At 41.4% G+C, this 17463-nt stretch overlaps 1 protein-coding gene across 11 annotated transcripts in view; it reads left to right on the forward strand.

The window, feature by feature from the left end:
* Window positions 1-17463, forward strand: part of LOC138211068 (teneurin-3) — a 185607-nt gene that overhangs the window by 113691 nt on the left and 54453 nt on the right. For 10 of the 11 annotated variants that reach the window (XM_069170649.1, XM_069170650.1, XM_069170651.1 and 7 more), the window contains 4 exons: window positions 819-1057; window positions 9071-9196; window positions 11372-11586; window positions 16446-16656. In XM_069170649.1, coding sequence (XP_069026750.1) covers window positions 819-1057; window positions 9071-9196; window positions 11372-11586; window positions 16446-16656 — 791 coding nt within the window. The remainder of the gene's footprint in view (window positions 1-818; window positions 1058-9070; window positions 9197-11371; window positions 11587-16445; window positions 16657-17463) is intronic. The other variant, XM_069170658.1, reaches the window with a different exon arrangement.

Here is a 17463-nt window from a genome sequence, read left to right on the forward strand (position 1 = left end):
TAGAGAGAAGCATTTCCTGAATCACTAAAGCCCACAAGATGAAGAATTTAAGCCTTTCATTTGGAGTTATTGTTTATTTAAGGAGTGAAAGACATAAACGAGCATGAAATAAGAAAGTAAATATTGTTTCTGTTTGTTTTAAATGGATTTCACTTTCTTTGGAATCGGACAAAGAAAATGAAATCATATTGTTACAGATTGGAAGAACATTTGCAATGCATGGTCAATCTGTTCAATTTCCCTGGCTGTCCCCATAAGCCTGAAGGCATTTGGGTATTAATCTCTAAGTAGTGGCAAGAGTGGCAACAAGGCTTAATTCATTTACTTAAGAGCTTTTCACGTGGGGTTTAAAAGTTAATAGGACGATCACTCCGTAGTGCATTTGATTAAGCCCTCTTAATTACCCCAGGTATAATGGGCTATTAGCAAAGGGCCAGTTGTAAAAGGGCAAGTGGGAGATGATTGTTTTTATGAGGTACTTTTTGTTCACCTTTTCCAATGTCAGGATTATTAGATTATAACCTAGTTCCTCCTGCAGTGTGATACACATGGGAGTTGTAGTCCTGTTGGAGAGATTGCATTTCCATGATACTATTGTATTTTAACTGCTTAAATTCGATTTTTTTTTTTTTTTTTTTCCGACCAAATTGGAGACACAACAAAGAACAATTTGAGGTCTGTTCTTTAGCTAGGGGACATGTGGACACATAAGCAGTTGCAAAATTAACACAGCTGATTTTAGAGATGCTGTTTTGAATCATAACCATCACAGTGTTCAATAACCAGCTCTTCTGTTTATGTCTTTTTCTCCCTGCAAGGCACTTCCTCTTTAAAACGGGCACAGGAACGACACCTTTCTTTGGCGCGGCAGCCCCCGGTTACACCATGGCAACGGGGACTGTTTACTCCACACCTGCGCGCCCTTTGCCCAGAAACAGCCTGTCCAGAGGGGCTTTCAAGTTTAAGAAGTCGCCAAAACATTGCTCCTGGAAGTGCACCGCCTTGATCGCTGTGGGAATAGCCGTGGTGCTGTCCATCATCCTGTGCTACTGCATAGGTAAGGCCGAGCTCGCACTGTAAAGTCAAAGTTTGAAATGTGGTTGCGTACATGGGGATATTTTTCACTGAATATCTGCTATCAAATCACAAACAGCTGTTGAAAATACGGGCAATGCCGAAATTGTAACTCGTGTAATTTTATTCTCTTCGTCATGAGTTGGAAGATACGAGTTTAAAACTTCACACTGGCTTGCTTTCCAGGATTTCAAGTCTGATATCCTCAAAATGTTAAAGGTGTTCATTTCTCTCTTTCTCTCACACACACACACACACACACACACACACACACACACACACACACACACACACACACACACACACACACACACACACACACACATACACATGGGTGCTCTTTCTTCTCACTTTTACTACAAAAATGTTTCCCAGCTCTTCATCTCCATGGTTGAAGAAACATTAGCCTCATCAGTTCAAGGCCACACGCCTGCTCGCACTTCACCTACAGATGTCTTTCAAACTCGCAGGCTGCGGCTCCATTCAAGCAATTCATGAAAAGTTGTTCTCTTTTATCCTCCTCACACTGATCCATTTACGAGGCTAAGTCCCGGGTCATGTTTGGAGGCAATTCAACTGGTGAATATCGAATCTGTCAATTGTTCACAGTGTACAAGGCTGAACATCTTTACTGTCTGAGGGCTTAAATGGAAACTTTCCCCTTGACTCTCTGAAAAAGCAAATAAGACAGACTTCAGTTTAGGAAGTTTATACTGTTAGATACCAACTGTATGGGCTTGTCTTAAATCCGTAAATTTGATTTACAGGGTCTAAACTATTATTAAAAAATGGACATGTATACTGATATTTACACATTTGAACAAATCTCACTAGTGTTCCCTTTATTATTAAAAATATATATATATTTTTTTTAAATTATTTTTTATTGTGGTTGCAGAGATATATCCTTTTTGCAATTTTTGAGCAGAAGCCTAAAAAAATAGGTTTATTTTTAAAGGGTTAAGCTATTGGAAATTGGAAGAAAAAAAAAAAGAGAGAACAGGACAGCACAGCGATCCGAGACATGAACATCGTAGCATATGTTGATAGATTTTTTTTTTAATATATATATATATATATATATATATATTATGACGACTATTCCAATATCGGAAAATCATGTCCCATCCCTAAAGTACAACCAGACAAAATTAACTTCGCCCTCAAGCTGTGGCAAAAATATAACCAGTGAACACTTGTTGTTATTCGCCTGATGGGGAGGCGTGACACCACATCGTAACCTGTACATGAAAACCTGTTGTTTTTGTGCCAGCAGCAAAAACATTTCTTTCACTTTTAGGGAGAGAAAACATGACTCCATTATCTGCAGTCACATTAGACGATGTTTTAGACGTGTCATTCGGTCAAATGGAACAAACGATAGACAGGCCGCCTGGAGTGAGTGGAAGATGATATGCCTCTTAATCTTTGTGAAGTTTTATTTCTGCCAGAAGTATTTTGTAGTTCACTGCCTTTTTTTTTTTTTCCCCTTCCTTTTTTGCAGTACTTGCAGATGTGCTGATATGATTCAGTCGAGTCTATCTGACTAACCTCTCAGTCAAATATGCAGACTTGGACCCGGTACAGTTTCCAACGAGACATTCCTGTATCTTTCCTGTTGACAACGAGCTGTGCATCATCCGCGCACTTCTGATCCTCAGCCCGCAGAATGACAGGCCGTTCATGTCCTCGGGGGGGGGGGGGAGGCAGGGGGAGACGGGGTAGGGACGGAGGGAGAGGGGTTCTGCTAAAACAGAGGTGTGGAGGGAGGTTCAAATGGCGCAGATGGCAACATCTGATTGAAACACAAGTTCGGGAGCTGAACTCTTATCACAAAGGAACACTTGAAATTGAAAAACCTTGGTGTACAAAGACTTTGTTGTACCGCGAACCACACAGGAAATGCTTTTATCTCGGTCAGGAAGACAAACTAATGCCCATCCTCCGCCTACCCCTCCTTTGGGCTTTATTTCCTACGAGGAGGCCTTTAAATGTTTTTGTTGTTGTTGTTGTTGTTGGTGGTGGTGGTGGTGGTGGTGGTGGTGTTTTTTACTGCGAGTGTCAAAGCTGACTCCTTGCTAACCTTTAGAATCTTGACCACAGCAATAAACCTGGTACAGATTCATCGCTCCTCATGCCCCCTTCTTGTCATCCGAGCCCTTAATCTTTACACTGTGCCTCTCTCCCTGAGGGGATGTATAAGTACTCATCCAGCTTGGAGGCAGAGGAAATGTGACACAGTTGTATAAGGAGAAATATGGCGATGTTGGGAAGATCCTATAACCAGTGTTTTATTGCTGAACAGAGAGGAAAGGGCTCTCTTGGAGGAGAGGTCGAAAATGTGCTGTATCAGTATCAATATTCATAATCCTTTTATTGATTTAGCTGTTTTGTTACTTGTTGCGGGTTCACGATCTCATGTCATAAAATTAGTATTAATCTGAACGCGCCGCATATATCTTACCTTTACTACTCTGCGTGTCAGGAATCCGTCGCTGTTTTTGTTTGTCTCATGAGCTTCTGCTCGGAACAGATCTGCTCCGTTTACACAGAGAAAGAATGTGCTGAAACAGTCATTTGTTCAGCTGCTGTCACTTAACAGTTTGAGCAGATTGGATTCATTTACAACATTTTCATCCCAACAATCACCAACTTGTCTAATTGTAGACCTGTCGGCTGTTTGGGAATTGTATTTTTGGCCTAATTCCAGTGTGTGTGTGTGTGTGTGTGTGTGTGTGTGTGTGTGTGTGTGTGTGTGTGTGTGTGTGTGTTGTGTGTGCGCGCGTGAGACACAGACTGAGTTAAACAGATGCAGCCCTCTGCCACTTTCCTCAGGTGTCTGAGAGTGTTTTCACCGCTTCCTCTCTCTTTCATCCACCGCCAATTCACCTGCCAGGTGCAATAACTCAAATAGCGACGTCGTGCACTCATACTTTAATACTTTTTTCGGCTCACCGTGCCATTAGTACAAAGATTAGCTCAAAGACAAATACAGACACGCCTGCATCTGTTATAAGTTCAAATGGACTCTCTTTGAAGTTCGCCGCACCATATTATTCCATTTTATTAGGTTCCGTAGCTCAGGATAAGACTTTATGATAATTCAGAAACAAATATAGTTTAGAAAAAATGTTTTATTAAATTAGTTTGAAGAATAAAGTCCATAAGAGTAGAATAGAAAAAACACTGGACTCTTGGCGAACCGACAAGAGCAGCTACTGCAATGTAAATGAGGCAAACCTGCTGAGTTGAGGCTTCCCCATTCCAGCTCTGCAAACTAGCCTGATTGGAAGGATTTCAACAATTGTTCCGATATAGGGAGGCCAATCAGGACCGAGTCCAGCTTTGACGGTCTGATTGGATGCGGAAACACCATGTGGATTTTTTTGGAAATGCATTTTAAATCCTACTGCATAAACAAAAGCAAATGTGGACGGTGTCCTCGCCGAACATTTCTGATTAAATTGCTGAAAAAAGACAGGATATACCTACTTTGTATTACATTTGTTTTTGAATGTCAGACAAATATCAATGACATAACAATTAATAGTGTCTGACTAAATTATAAGCTATTTTGAGTCATCTGTTGCTTTGCAAAAAATGCATTTTACAGAATTATTTTAAGATTAAACAATTTTATTTTTTTTTAAACCACAAACCCAGAAATTGTATTTTGGTTAATTCATGTTTTTCAGATTGATTAAAATGAGGACTTTTTTTGTTGAAAATGTTGACGCAGAGGGAACTGTTTTTTCGTCTGTTTTTTTTTTTTTTTTTCTTTCTTTTTCTATAACAGAGGAGGATGGATGGCGCAGGTGCCTCCACTCATGAGCGGAGATGTGCACTGTGATTGCTTCTTATACTAATCGAATACCACGAACCTCCCGGGATTTAACACGAGGAGTCATTGAGCTCGCTTCAATTGCCACAGGACCAAAAAAAAAAAAAAAACCCAGTGCTGGTCGATGTTGTGGTAGAGATGCCGTTAATCTATTTGAGGCTGATAGAGACAATATCCTAGAGAACAGGACCGTCGTAGCCACACTCCGAGCTGTAGAGCTTATTCCTAGGAGTTCCCCTGGGACGTTTCTGGCGAGGTGTGCAGGCAGCTTCAAGAATAAAACAATGTTTATCTCAATAATTTTGAGGCCGTTGAGCTCCAAGTTGTTGCTGGCACTCTGTGACTCTAGATGGGCCACCTTTCTCTCTGGTAAAAGGGCTAAGTATTCCCGCTGATAAGGATAATGTCATCTGCATATTTTAACACCAAATACTGAAAAGGGTTTTGGACTGTGTAATGTTTTCTAATGCCCTTGGCTGCCCAGATGAATGTTCTTTATTTGACTTATAAAGAGGAAAAACTACTTTTACCAGTAGCCCACTTCGCACCGTGTTTCTCCAGAAGGAACACCACCGAGAATCATGTCGACAAGATGTAATTTGCTACGAGAGCAGCCGAGAGGATTTCCTTGTGGCCATGTTGCATTTTGCGGGTGCCAAAGTGTTTGTGCTTCTGTACACTAAATACCATGTGGATGTCAAGAGCTCAGACAAACACGTTCTGAACTTACAAATTCAGGCTCTCATTCATCGCCGGGGTGTATGTTCCGCGGGGCAAATTTTGACATTCGGCGATTAGAGGTGAGCTTTTCCGGCTCTCGAGCTCGGGTAAGAGAATTGCCCATGGCCCATAAATATTAACTGAACTGGCCTCGGCTGCAGGAATAACTTATGCAAATGTATAAATTGAGGGGCTATTCACCTCAAAGCAATTTGTTGATGAGGTAAGTGCGGATTTGAGCTCCGGTGCACTAAGAGCAGTGAAGAGGGGGAAGGCTCTCGGGCTCGTTGGGCCCTCAGATACACAAGAGCCTCACCGCCACACACGACGTGCTGTATGGTGGAAGGTTCGCGATATCGGGAGACAGGAGGGCAAAGTAGAGAGTCTCTGCACCTATTATAGTGAATGAATTACAATCAGGCACTAAGCCAGTCAAGCTGTTCGTTCAAGCTTCATTATTATTGTTACTGTTACGTCCCGGGCGGTCCAGGGAGGGAGGGGAGTAACAATAACAACTGAAAAGAGATGTGAAATAAGTGTTTTTTTTTATTATCATATTAGTTGAAGAAGTAAAATATTTATAATAAAACCACTAAAGATAACCAAAACCAGCTTCTATAGATGAGGAAAAAAAATCTATACCGAGAGTTTTAAACAACTTAAACCAAAGTAAAATACTAGAAAAACAAACAATAAAGCCGCTTCTCTCCAAAAGGGAGTCAGACTAACAACTAGTACAACTCGAGGTGACAGCTATATACACGCACGCACGCACGCACGCACGCACGCACGCACGCACGCACGCACGCACGCACGCACGCACGCACGCACGCACGCACGCACGCACGCACACACACACACACACACACACACACACAGACAGAGTTTTGGAAGCTGCTAAATGGCCCACTGGCACCGGCTGCATCTCGGCTCCCGGTCGTTATACTCGACCCCGATGAGCAGAGTGGAAACAGGTGCGTTCAGCCACCTGCAGGAGGGCGGGTACCTGGAGGAGGACTGCAGAGCAGAAGGAAAACAAGAAAACACTCTCTGCACTGAGGTCGTAACAGTTCGTCACGTTGTGTTCATTGTTGCGACGGGGCCCGGTGTCGGTCTGTCAGCTTGTGGGTTGGTCAGGCGGTCCACCACTTTGCCTCAGACTGAGGCGATATAACCACTGGATGGATTGTCTTGAAATTTGAAGAGACTTTCGTGATCCCCACAAGATGAATCCTAATGATTTTGGCAAACATACAACTCTCTTTGCAACGTAGGTTGACGTTTGTGGTTCTAAGTGAAATTTGCAACGAACATCAAGGGTGCCTCGATCACTTTGTTAATTCTGGGGCTTCTTCATTTAACACTTATCACTGGCTTGACATTTAAGTATGTTTAACACCTGTTTGTGACCAAATATCTGCAAACCTCAACCTCGGCAAACACAAATTAGCAAATGTTAGCAAACATAAAGGTCAAAGTACACTCCTTGTGTGTGTGAGCGCATTAACTGTCAAACATCTCCTTTAGATAAAACATTGTGTCCTGTCAGCTTAAAGACAAATGTTTGTCTCTGCATTTAAAAAAAAAAAAAAATTCCACAATACTTTCTGCAAATTTTATAAATGCAAGCTTTAGTGCATGAAAGATGTATCTTTTATTCCTTTTTTTATATATATATACCTTTTGCAAGAGCAGATGTCAGTTTCATTTTGGTTTCCAGGTGTTAAACTTTGGGTTAATGCTTCATGTCCTCAGGTGATCCTTGCAATTTTAGACTCAGCTCATAGGACTGCGTTTTCTTGGGATTCTCTTCTCAGTCAAAGGCAACGACATGTTAGTCGAAGAGGAAATTATGTCAAATTCAGATCTTGTCTGTCTGAGTTTCCTGTACTGAGAATAATCTGGATTTGATTAAATATAGTAAAATATTTGGAACATTTTGAAATGTAATCGATAGCAATAGAAGCTCCCGTTGATGTAGCAAATATAGAGAAAGAATAAAGAAACAAATGCGGGCAGATCTCACAGGTTTTCACACTGGGACGTTCTTGTCTGAGAAAAGTCAGACTTGTCAAAACTATTGATGAACCAGTCAGAAACCATTTCTGCACCCTGTGATGTTGCTGGTTTTGTTTCACCTCCAGTAAAAAATGGATTCCGAGTGCGATGTTGACTGAACATGCTGGGTACCCAAAATATTATCGCTGAATGTTAAATCTGAATTGTTTGAGTGAAATCCAAGGCTACGACGCACCCGCTCCTTAGACCAACCGTACAAGTACAAGTGCTGTGTGTATTCTCACTAAACTAAAGTGTTTTCATGAGTAGACTTTTTAAAAAAAAAAAAAAAACGTACAGCCTGTTTCCTAACAAAGAACACTGATACTCTGTCCACGCTATAGTTTCCCCATCTCTCTTTTAGTTTCCTTCACATTTGATATTCTCTCCGGCCCCGCATCCACCTCTCAAGTTATTTGCTGCAGTCGATATCCCTCTTCCCAGCGAGCTTGTTGGAGAAAGGTTCCTCCCGCAGATCAAATGGTCGGAAATCGAGATGCTTCCTCAGCATGTTCCCTTTGGACGGTGACTTTGAACGAGATTGGCCCTCTCGCTGCGCTCACACAACCACCTCAGTTTCCCAAAACAACAAGAACACAGTTTGATTGCATCCAATACTGTGACAAAAAAGCAGGTTGTTCTGAATGAAAGCCAGACACAGTTTAGTTATGTAAGAGAACAAGAGGAGTGTTGCAGCGTCTTACCCTCTCACTTCCCCTCTCCTGCTGTGAGTGTCTGTCTCAATACACTGCCGTACACTTTCTTAAAAGTCTCGCACTTTTCTGTCGCTTCCTTTTTGTTCCTTTTTTCTTTTTTTTGTCCACACACACACACACACACACGCACACGCACACACACACACACACACACACACACACACACACAAGCATCTGTGTCCTTTCCTGCTTTGTATTAGACTCCGGGAGTTTAAGACTTTTCCAGTGCATCTCGTCCGCTCGTCTGAAGTGGAAGCTTTGTGTCAGAATAGAAAATTCTGCCTGCTGCTCTCTTTAATACAGTAGCTGTTTGTGTGCAGACACTTTGGAGCGTTAATGAACCGCTCTCCCCAAGGATGCATGCCACAGCAACAGGGTTCCGGGTATTGATCGAAATGACTTTTGTCTGGTCTGAATCTGAGCTTTGTGTACACAAAAGCCTCCCAGGGCCGAGTCACCGCTGAAAACAAAAAAGTTTGAACTGAAATATTGGAAGTTAAACTTGTTGTTCACTGCCTACGCTGGATTAATCCTTGATGCACCGTCACTGGTCTTTTTTTGTGCTTAAGTGGCCCGATTGTTTTTGTGCGACTATTTGCTTATTTGTTTATCTATTTCTACAAGCCCACGCAGTTTTTTTTTTTTTTTGTGTATTTCACAGCGATGCACCTTTTCGGCCTCAATTGGCAGCTTCAAGAGTTGGACAACCAGCCGGCTTTTGAAAACGGAGGAGTTGGGAAGGCAGGGCCCACTCAGTCCAGCATAGAGACAGCTCTGGCTGCCGATGGTGAGGAAATGAGAATGACATCTAAACTTGTCTTACTGCACAATATCAATACTGTTTTTTTTGGCCTCACTGTGTTGTCAAATTTTGTTTTGTTCAAGACTTTCGACATTGCTCCTTAAATATACTTATATACCATATATACTACTATATTCTGTTTTTCAGGGTTATTATTTTTTTGTCTTGTCTGGTAAACTTGAACGTAGACACAAAAGCCTTGTTCAGACTGCCAGCCCAAATCCCTTTATTATTGTCATTTCCAGTTTGAATTCAGATAGATTTTTGAAAGTCTGAACAGAAAAAAAATCCATGAAACCGTAATTTTGCCAAGTGGATCTACACTTGGAGGTGGTTTCGGAATTCAATTCCAATTGGATTTCTACAGATGCGCCTCAGTTTGGACAATCTGGAACCTTAGATCGGATTTCTTACGTCACTTGCAATGCGAAAACAGTGACAACATCATCATCATCAGCCATCACGGTGTCGATTTTAGCGCTATGGAGGACAACGAGAACAACAGTCTGTGGACAGAAGTAAAAATAAATTGCACTTCCGTGTCCGTGTTGGAAATTAGCTGCGAGTATATCGTTACCACAGCAACCACCGCATCAGTTGGTGATGTCTGGACAAACCAAATCTGATCAGCTACCTTGCAGATAAAATACAGTCTGTTCTAAAGATCTGATTTGAGAAACAAATCCAATTTACCCGCACTCTGAACAACACATAAGGCTGCCTGGAGTTAATGCTTTTTGAAATTAAACTAAAAAAAAAAAAAGTAGGTGAAGGGACGTGTCGAGCACCAAAAACACAAATTAGTTAAATCAAGGAAAGGTACAAATTAGATTAAGAAAGGCAAATTGCAACAGCAAAACATTTGGCCTTCACCTTCGAGCGCGACGCCCGGCCCGTAGAATTTATCAAGATCCTTCGCCTTCTGAATGTTAGAAGAATGATTCCAGACAGCTTTGGAGTCGCTAGTCATAATCTTGGACCATTGTGCATTCATCAACAAGCAGGCAGGCCATCTCAACTCACCTTAACGGCAAAAAGCCACCACATTAATTTCTAAGCACAGTGCAGTATTTAAAATGCACGGCCACGAAAACATTAATTGAGTTGAGTTGGCCAGGCAAAAGCTCAATTGTTTAAACTGAGCTAGATTTAAATCCTCATAAGTACTGCTAATTAAGATAGCATGAGGCAGGTTTTGGACTGTTTAAAGGCAATCAATAGCCAGCTATTATTCTCCCTCGAGGTAAACTTGGCTTCCAGTCTTCACATTGACTGAAGCTAAAGTGACAGGCAATGGCCTCATTACACACACACAACACTGACGTATGCAAATAACGGTGGTCTGGCGCGACCAGATATACCCGCAGCTACAGTATACATGTGTCCACACACCACTTCAGCAGTGGCGGCTTGAGTTGTTTATGCTGCAGCTCTGTATCGTCCAGCCGCCTTGCATCCACAGCTTTAGGTGGCCGGGACTTGAAAGGGATTTACAGATTTTTCTTCTTAACAATAAAAATTTGTTTTTTTTGTAACGGCACCTTGCAGGCTGCAATTTTCTCATGTGGCCAAGAGTCATATTAAAACCCACCAACTTTCCCTTTTTTTGGCACCGTAAGGACACAGTATAAGGACATCATTCGCTAAATTGTTTTGATTTGATGTTATTGCCCTGGCAAGGTAGCGCTCATATCTGACAGATTCCATTTAGTCCTTATCTGATATGAAGCCTTACTTTATGAGTCACCAGGACCAAAGGAAAGATGGGAGATGCGGCCTGTTAGAGTCTTATAAAAAAGGCAATTATATCTCGTCATGTTTTTTTTTGGTGAGTAGTGAATCATGGACCACAGGGAACCATTACTTTTAATCCTGTCTTGCTTGGTCACTGCTCATTAGGAAAAAGATATGACTGTGTTATTGTTATGTCCCCGCTTGAATAAAGGGATAATGCTACACTGGAAGGCAAAAAAAAAAAAAAACAGAATGCTGCATTTACAGATATCAAGAGATCAAAGACTTCCACAAAAGCCAAGATTGCATTTTAGATGTGAGCGTGAAGGTTAAAGACTCTGTGATGTCTGATTTCCACCACATCAGCTTGGCTGTATTATTCTTGTTACACCTTATGTCATGTGGGTGTGCGTTTCTGTCTTGTAGGGAGGACTAGTGTGCTGCATCAGGAGAACAACTCCATCGATACCGGACAGGTGGACATCGGGAAGAGGGTTGGACAGAGCGTCCCTCCGGGTGTGTTCTGGCGTTCTCAGCTAAGCATGGAGCAGCCACGCTTCCTCAAGTTTAACATCTCGGTACAGAAGAACGCGCTGATCGGAGTCTATGGACGAAAGGGACTCGCACCATCTCACACTCAGGTAAAGGATTTTTTTTTTCTTTAATTAGATTCCGTTTTTTGAGATTAAAGACACCCTGAAACTTTAAAAACACCTTTTTCTTTCTCTTTCTTTGGAAAAGTGGAATTCTTTAGCAATAAAATAATCCTTTTTAAATATGTGCTGGAGTTTTGCAGCTTCTTGATCTGATGAGACTAGGAGTTAGCAGTGGCTAATATTCGGAAAATGTAGTTAACTTTGATACTAGCTTGACAAGCCTGAGGACCCCAGTGTCTGGTGCTCCTATAAGAATATATATTCAAGCAAATTGAGCTTTCTCGAATACATTTTGGCTTCATTGCAAAATCAAAACAAGAATCATGAGAAATGAAATGAAACTCATTGACTGACTCAATCATTTCCCTTAATAACCACTTCGGGTGCAGTGGCACCATTTAGATAAGTCACATTGTCTCGCTTTTATCTTGACCTCATCTTACACTCGAGGCTGTGAGCTTAAAATCTAACCAATGAAGACACACATCATTCCTTGAATGATCCTACTCTTTTGCTTCTCCTATCAAATCAAAAATCTTTATCTTTTACTCATATTCCGCACTGATTTTTACACTTGGAAATAGTCTCTGTTTGCATTGTTGTCCTGCCTGACATCCTGTTTCAACAGGAATTGCATTATATTATGGGTGTAAAGACAGCAGCGACATACTGTAATTCTACAGTACTCATACCGTTGAGTACCTTCACCGCCTTTTAGAGTAAATATTGAATTGATTATATTTCTGTGATTACTTGAAATTATAGCAAGATTCTTGTTAGATGGTTGCCAGTAGATTACTTTAAATTCTTAGAAAAGAATACCTGATAAAACAGTACATTTTAGCATATTAGAAAAGCATATCAAAAAATAACCAAAAATTGCAATGCTATTAACATCAGGCCATAATGATGTTTTTGGGCTACAGACATCTGCTTAAAAGATATGCATCAATAGGAAAATTATGCAAAATAAGCAATAAGCAACACATGAATACTGCTACAATTGAAAATATAAACAAACTGCTCAATGACCCAGACATACAGAAGAAATGAAAATATACATCAACAATAACATCATTTTTTCCAAAAACAACATTAAGGAAAAATAAATGTTCAGGTTCTTTCTACCTCTAAAAAGAGTTTGGTGACAGCCATGCCAATAAATGATAGAAGCTTCATAAAACTATGGTTTTTAATCCTCCATCCTTTACTGATATGGTCCTCTGGGGCTCAACACAACACTGATGTATTTATCACCTTATTAAGAAGTGATGGAAAATGTAAATCCAAAACTTGACTCATTTTTTGCCTTGTTTTGGTCTTCATCACCTCCTGAGGAAAATCTCTGGCTCTTTATCTGCTAAATGCTCCATTATTGTCTCCACTTTTTCTGCCTGCCATCTGGTGCTGGGTAGGTAGTGTTTAGAGAGCTTATTCTCTGGGAATGGCTGCCTGCTGTGTCTGGAAAAGATCTTGGGAAGAGCAGTGCGACTGAACCAACAGTAAAGTTTGCGAGGTGTGAAACGTTTCAGTAAACACTCAGTTGAAAAAACTTTACTGTTACCAATGGTACCAATGATTATCTGTGAGTTCATTAGTACAAGCAAACTTTTTCACATTAAGCAAAGTCATGTGGACTATTGCTAATTCAGGAAATTGATTATAGCAGCTTTAAGGATGTGCAGAAGCCATTTCACCTTGTCAGGTGGAATCACATTACATTAAGGTAAAAAAAAAAAAATGTCACAATGTAAATTAATGTTACTTAATGGGGTTATTTATCTGCCCTTATTAGTTCACTGAGTATACATTTTGGAGATGTGTGCATTTGCAAATTAGAACTTAGTTTAGTTTCCATTTTCTCCTCTCAGCATCAATGTGCCTGTGTGGGCATGCACAGCTTTCACTTCCACTAAATGTCTGCCATTTGCAAATTGAAGTGTTTCCAAAACGTCTGACGCGTCACTTGAATGACATTTCTGGGCATCCGAATGTCCGATGTCTGGCGGTGGTGATGGAAGCACTCAGACAATGGCTATTTTCCACCACACTTGACTGCAAAAGCTCTTAGCTTCACCTTCTCGACATTCTCTCTTAGTAAAGATAGGCTTCATTCAAGTGGAGACAGTTAGGGCCACTCTTTGACAGGAGAAAGTCCAATGCGAGTGACAATAGGTGAGCTGGATTGGACTTTCAAGGTGAAAAAAGGAAGCCCAACAAAATCAAAGACCAAAGGCTACTAATTAACAAGACACTACTTTTATGTCTCGAGCAATTGTTGTACAGACACTCAAGCTTGTCAGTTGTTGGACACTGTGTCCATTGTGGCCACTTCTAAATTACATTCTGTTCAGGTACACAAATCAATGCATTTACTTAACTGAGCATGAAAGACCCCAACGAGAGATATTGACTGTTCGTCGTATTCACAGCTTGGAAGACAAGAAAGCATTTAAGTGCAGCAGTCTTTCCACCATTCTCAAATATAGACATCCTCTGTCTGCTATCGAGTGTCTGTCTGAGCTGATCCAAAGCAGACAAGTCAGAAGAAACAAACTTTTTTAGTTCTTCTCTTTGCGGTGTGATTTCGCTCAATCTAAGGGACTGAAGAATTTACAGGCTCCGAGCATTGCCTCCTCTGTACGCGGGGGCCATCCGGCAGTCTTTTCTTGCTTGGTCTCTTGATTGTTATTCACCCGTATTGTTGGATTGAGATGAGTTGGGGAGGGGGGAGGGGAGTGGGGGTGGGAGGGGGTCTTTCACACCAGCTAATCGAGATGTGTGCACTTGGTCAGGGGGTTTAAGGCTTGTGGGTGAACTGTTTTATTACTTCCCCCCCTCGAGTCGACAACACAAAGAAGTCAACTTCCACCAGGTTAATATCCCTCCAGTGGCCCCCGCCCACTCCACTCAAAGGGGTTTAAATCACAGTGTTGACTTCACCTGTCCCCCCTTTTAATGCTCTCTTTCCTGTCATTTGCAAGTCAGCTGAACTGAAAGGTCGCACTGTTTGTCACATTCCTGAGCACTAAATCTTGTTTTAGTATATTTTTTGTCCGAGTGTCTCAACCATCTTGAAATCCATTGCAGAATCATTGACTTCTTTTAAATCACTTCTTAAAACACATTTTTATGGAATTGCTTTTAAGTGATGTCGTCCTTTTATGTCCTTTTATGCAGTTCTTTTGTTCCCCTGTTTTTGTTTGTTTATTTTATTCATTTATTTATTTGTTTGTTTTCTATTCCATTTGCTCGTTTTGGTTATTTGTTTGGTTTTTGTTGTGTTCATTACCTTTATGTTATGGTCTTTTTTTGTCTCCTGCTTTCTTAAATGTTTACCGGTATTGACGTTATGTGTGACAATGCTTTGCTCCTCTGTAGAGCACTTTGTAAACCCTGTTTTTAATGGTGTTATATAAATACAGTTATTATTGTGTTTCTATGAGGCGGGATATCGCATGCGTTCACATTTAAAGGGTCATTCACGGAATTTAGACCACCCGGGGCGGGGGGCAAATAGAGATGAATTAAATTGATTGGTTGTACAACACATATTGGTCTACTGGATTACATGTTTTAATTTTTTAAAGGAAAAAAAATGATATGAGTTGTCTATCTTATTCATGTCATGTCACTTTTAATTAGTGGAAGCATATTATGAGCTCTCCCTGTCTTGACTTAATTTCAGCGTCAGTCCAAAATCAATGCGCTCAAACAGTTCTTCAGAGCTCTCTGCACACATCTTCATCACTGAATTCAAATTGTAGCTCTTTTGAAAAACAGCTACAGTGCCAGTGTGTGTGTGTGTGTGTGTGTGTGTGTGTGTGTGTGTGTGTGTGTGTGTGTGTATCACCCTCCTAAGCAGCCCGCAGACTCCAGTTCTCACTATAGGCTCAGTGCATCTGTGTAGCTACCAACTGCTTTAGCCGGGGGATCTGCTGTCTTCATCTGATGTGCTTCCACTGGAGCCTATAGCCTGTTTGTTGGGATTGCTGCTATGTGTTACACTGTTTTTTTTTTTTTTTCTGCTGCAGTGTTCGGTACACTCGACAGCTTCAGTCAAAATGAGGTTCAGGTGTTGAGCAGGTGCACCGTGAGCAGATGCACCGCTTCACTCCTTGGCAGGAATACCTCGTTACTCCTTGTTTACACTGTAAATCAATGTTTGTTTGAAAAAAAAATCTATAGAAATGCGTGCTGAATTCCCAACTTGTAGGAAAGAAATAAATGAGATCAGAATTCTATTGTGTGTTATATTTATTTTCTATTCATTTTTATGTCTTGTGTATGCCCCGCGGATAAAATCTAACCAATTCGATTGACTATATAGTGAATATATACTTTTTATTTGGATTTTGTGCAGGCGCAGTAGCACAGACCACATCTGAATTTCAAGCACCAGCATTTACACACTCATTATCAATGTTAATTTAACAGATTGTCATAAACACATCGTCATTGTGTCTGTAAGTGCACTCCCATCAGAGTTAACTGTATATTTTTGGAACACGTTTGAGCATTTGCCCCAGAGCAATATCAGCTCCATCGGTATACAAACGCCTCTCCAATCTTTCAACTCCAAATAACTGTCTCTGAAAAATCAACATTTATTAAACTCGAATATTTGTGTGTCTACAAACCTGCTCTGGCTGTGTCTTTACAACTCTGCAGAGTTCCTGTCAGACTGTTAGAGGAAATCTCCAGCTGCAAACAAAGCATCCGATATAGGAAAATATTAACTTTTTGAGCTCACTTGCCTCTTTGCTGTCTGATTCAATTAGATTATCGTTAAAATAACAATCTCCTTCATCTGCTGCAATCTGCTCTGGGTTTTTGTTTTGCAGTATGACTTCGTGGAGCTGTTGGACGGCAGTCGGCTCATCGCCAAGGAGCATTGGACTCTGAGCGAGCCGGACACGAGGGTCCGGCTAGATCACCCGGTCACCGTCCACCAGGCCGGGTTCATCCAGTACCTGGACTCAGGGGTGTGGCACTTTGCGTTTTACAATGACGGACGGAGCGTGGAGGCGGTGTCCTACAACACCATCATCCAGGGTACGAGGAGACGCATCTGCTGGCACGGTTGATGAGCGTGATTGGGCTGATGTGTAATGACATGTTTGGAGGACTTGAACAGCTGCGCCCGCACAAACAAACAGTTAGTTTGTTCGAGGAAAATCTGTCTGCCGCACAAACAAGCTGAGCTTTTCAAACTTTGAGCCACCTAGGAGGCAGATCTAGGTTTTCATTTGAGGGTAGTGGATTATTGTGCTCAACACTATAATACAGGACCCTACGCCGCATTGATCTTTCCCTCCTAACAACCTCTTCAGTGCTCTGAAGTCTGTGAAATTTCCTTGTGGGTTTTGAGGTAGGAAAAAAAAAACGCTAAGATTGAGTTAACGTTTTTCTTTTTCTATTTCCTACGGGGAGCTCCATTGATCTGGTCCTACGAATATGAAGGTATCGATGTGTGAGGTCAAAATTGCCTGGTTCCGACACTGGCTCGATGAACACCCAACACAAGCTAGAGTAATAACAAAAAAAAAAATTGGCCCCCTTAACGCCGATCAAAATGAGGGTCCCGGTCTTGTGGGGGCGCCCTTTATGAGCAATGGTCTGTTGAATGAACACAAGATCTGTCTGTAGGATATGTCAGATTAACTTCAACTCAGAGAGGATTTGAGCTGTAAACACTCAGGAGATTGCATGTCTTGTGCGAGCATGATCAGTCATTCAAGGGTTCGGGGGGGGGGGGGGGGGGGGGGGCGGTGGTGGTGAAGCGGCAGAGGACACGGGAAGAAAAGGGAAATGTGTCAAGGAAATGGAATTATTTGGTCTAATTTAAAATGCCCGTGTGGC

Source organism: Embiotoca jacksoni, unplaced genomic scaffold, assembly GCF_022577435.1.
Source record: "Embiotoca jacksoni isolate LCO1_2020_lvr unplaced genomic scaffold, fEmbJac1.0.p SCAF_5, whole genome shotgun sequence".
Taxonomy (NCBI): Eukaryota; Metazoa; Chordata; class Actinopteri; family Embiotocidae; genus Embiotoca; species Embiotoca jacksoni.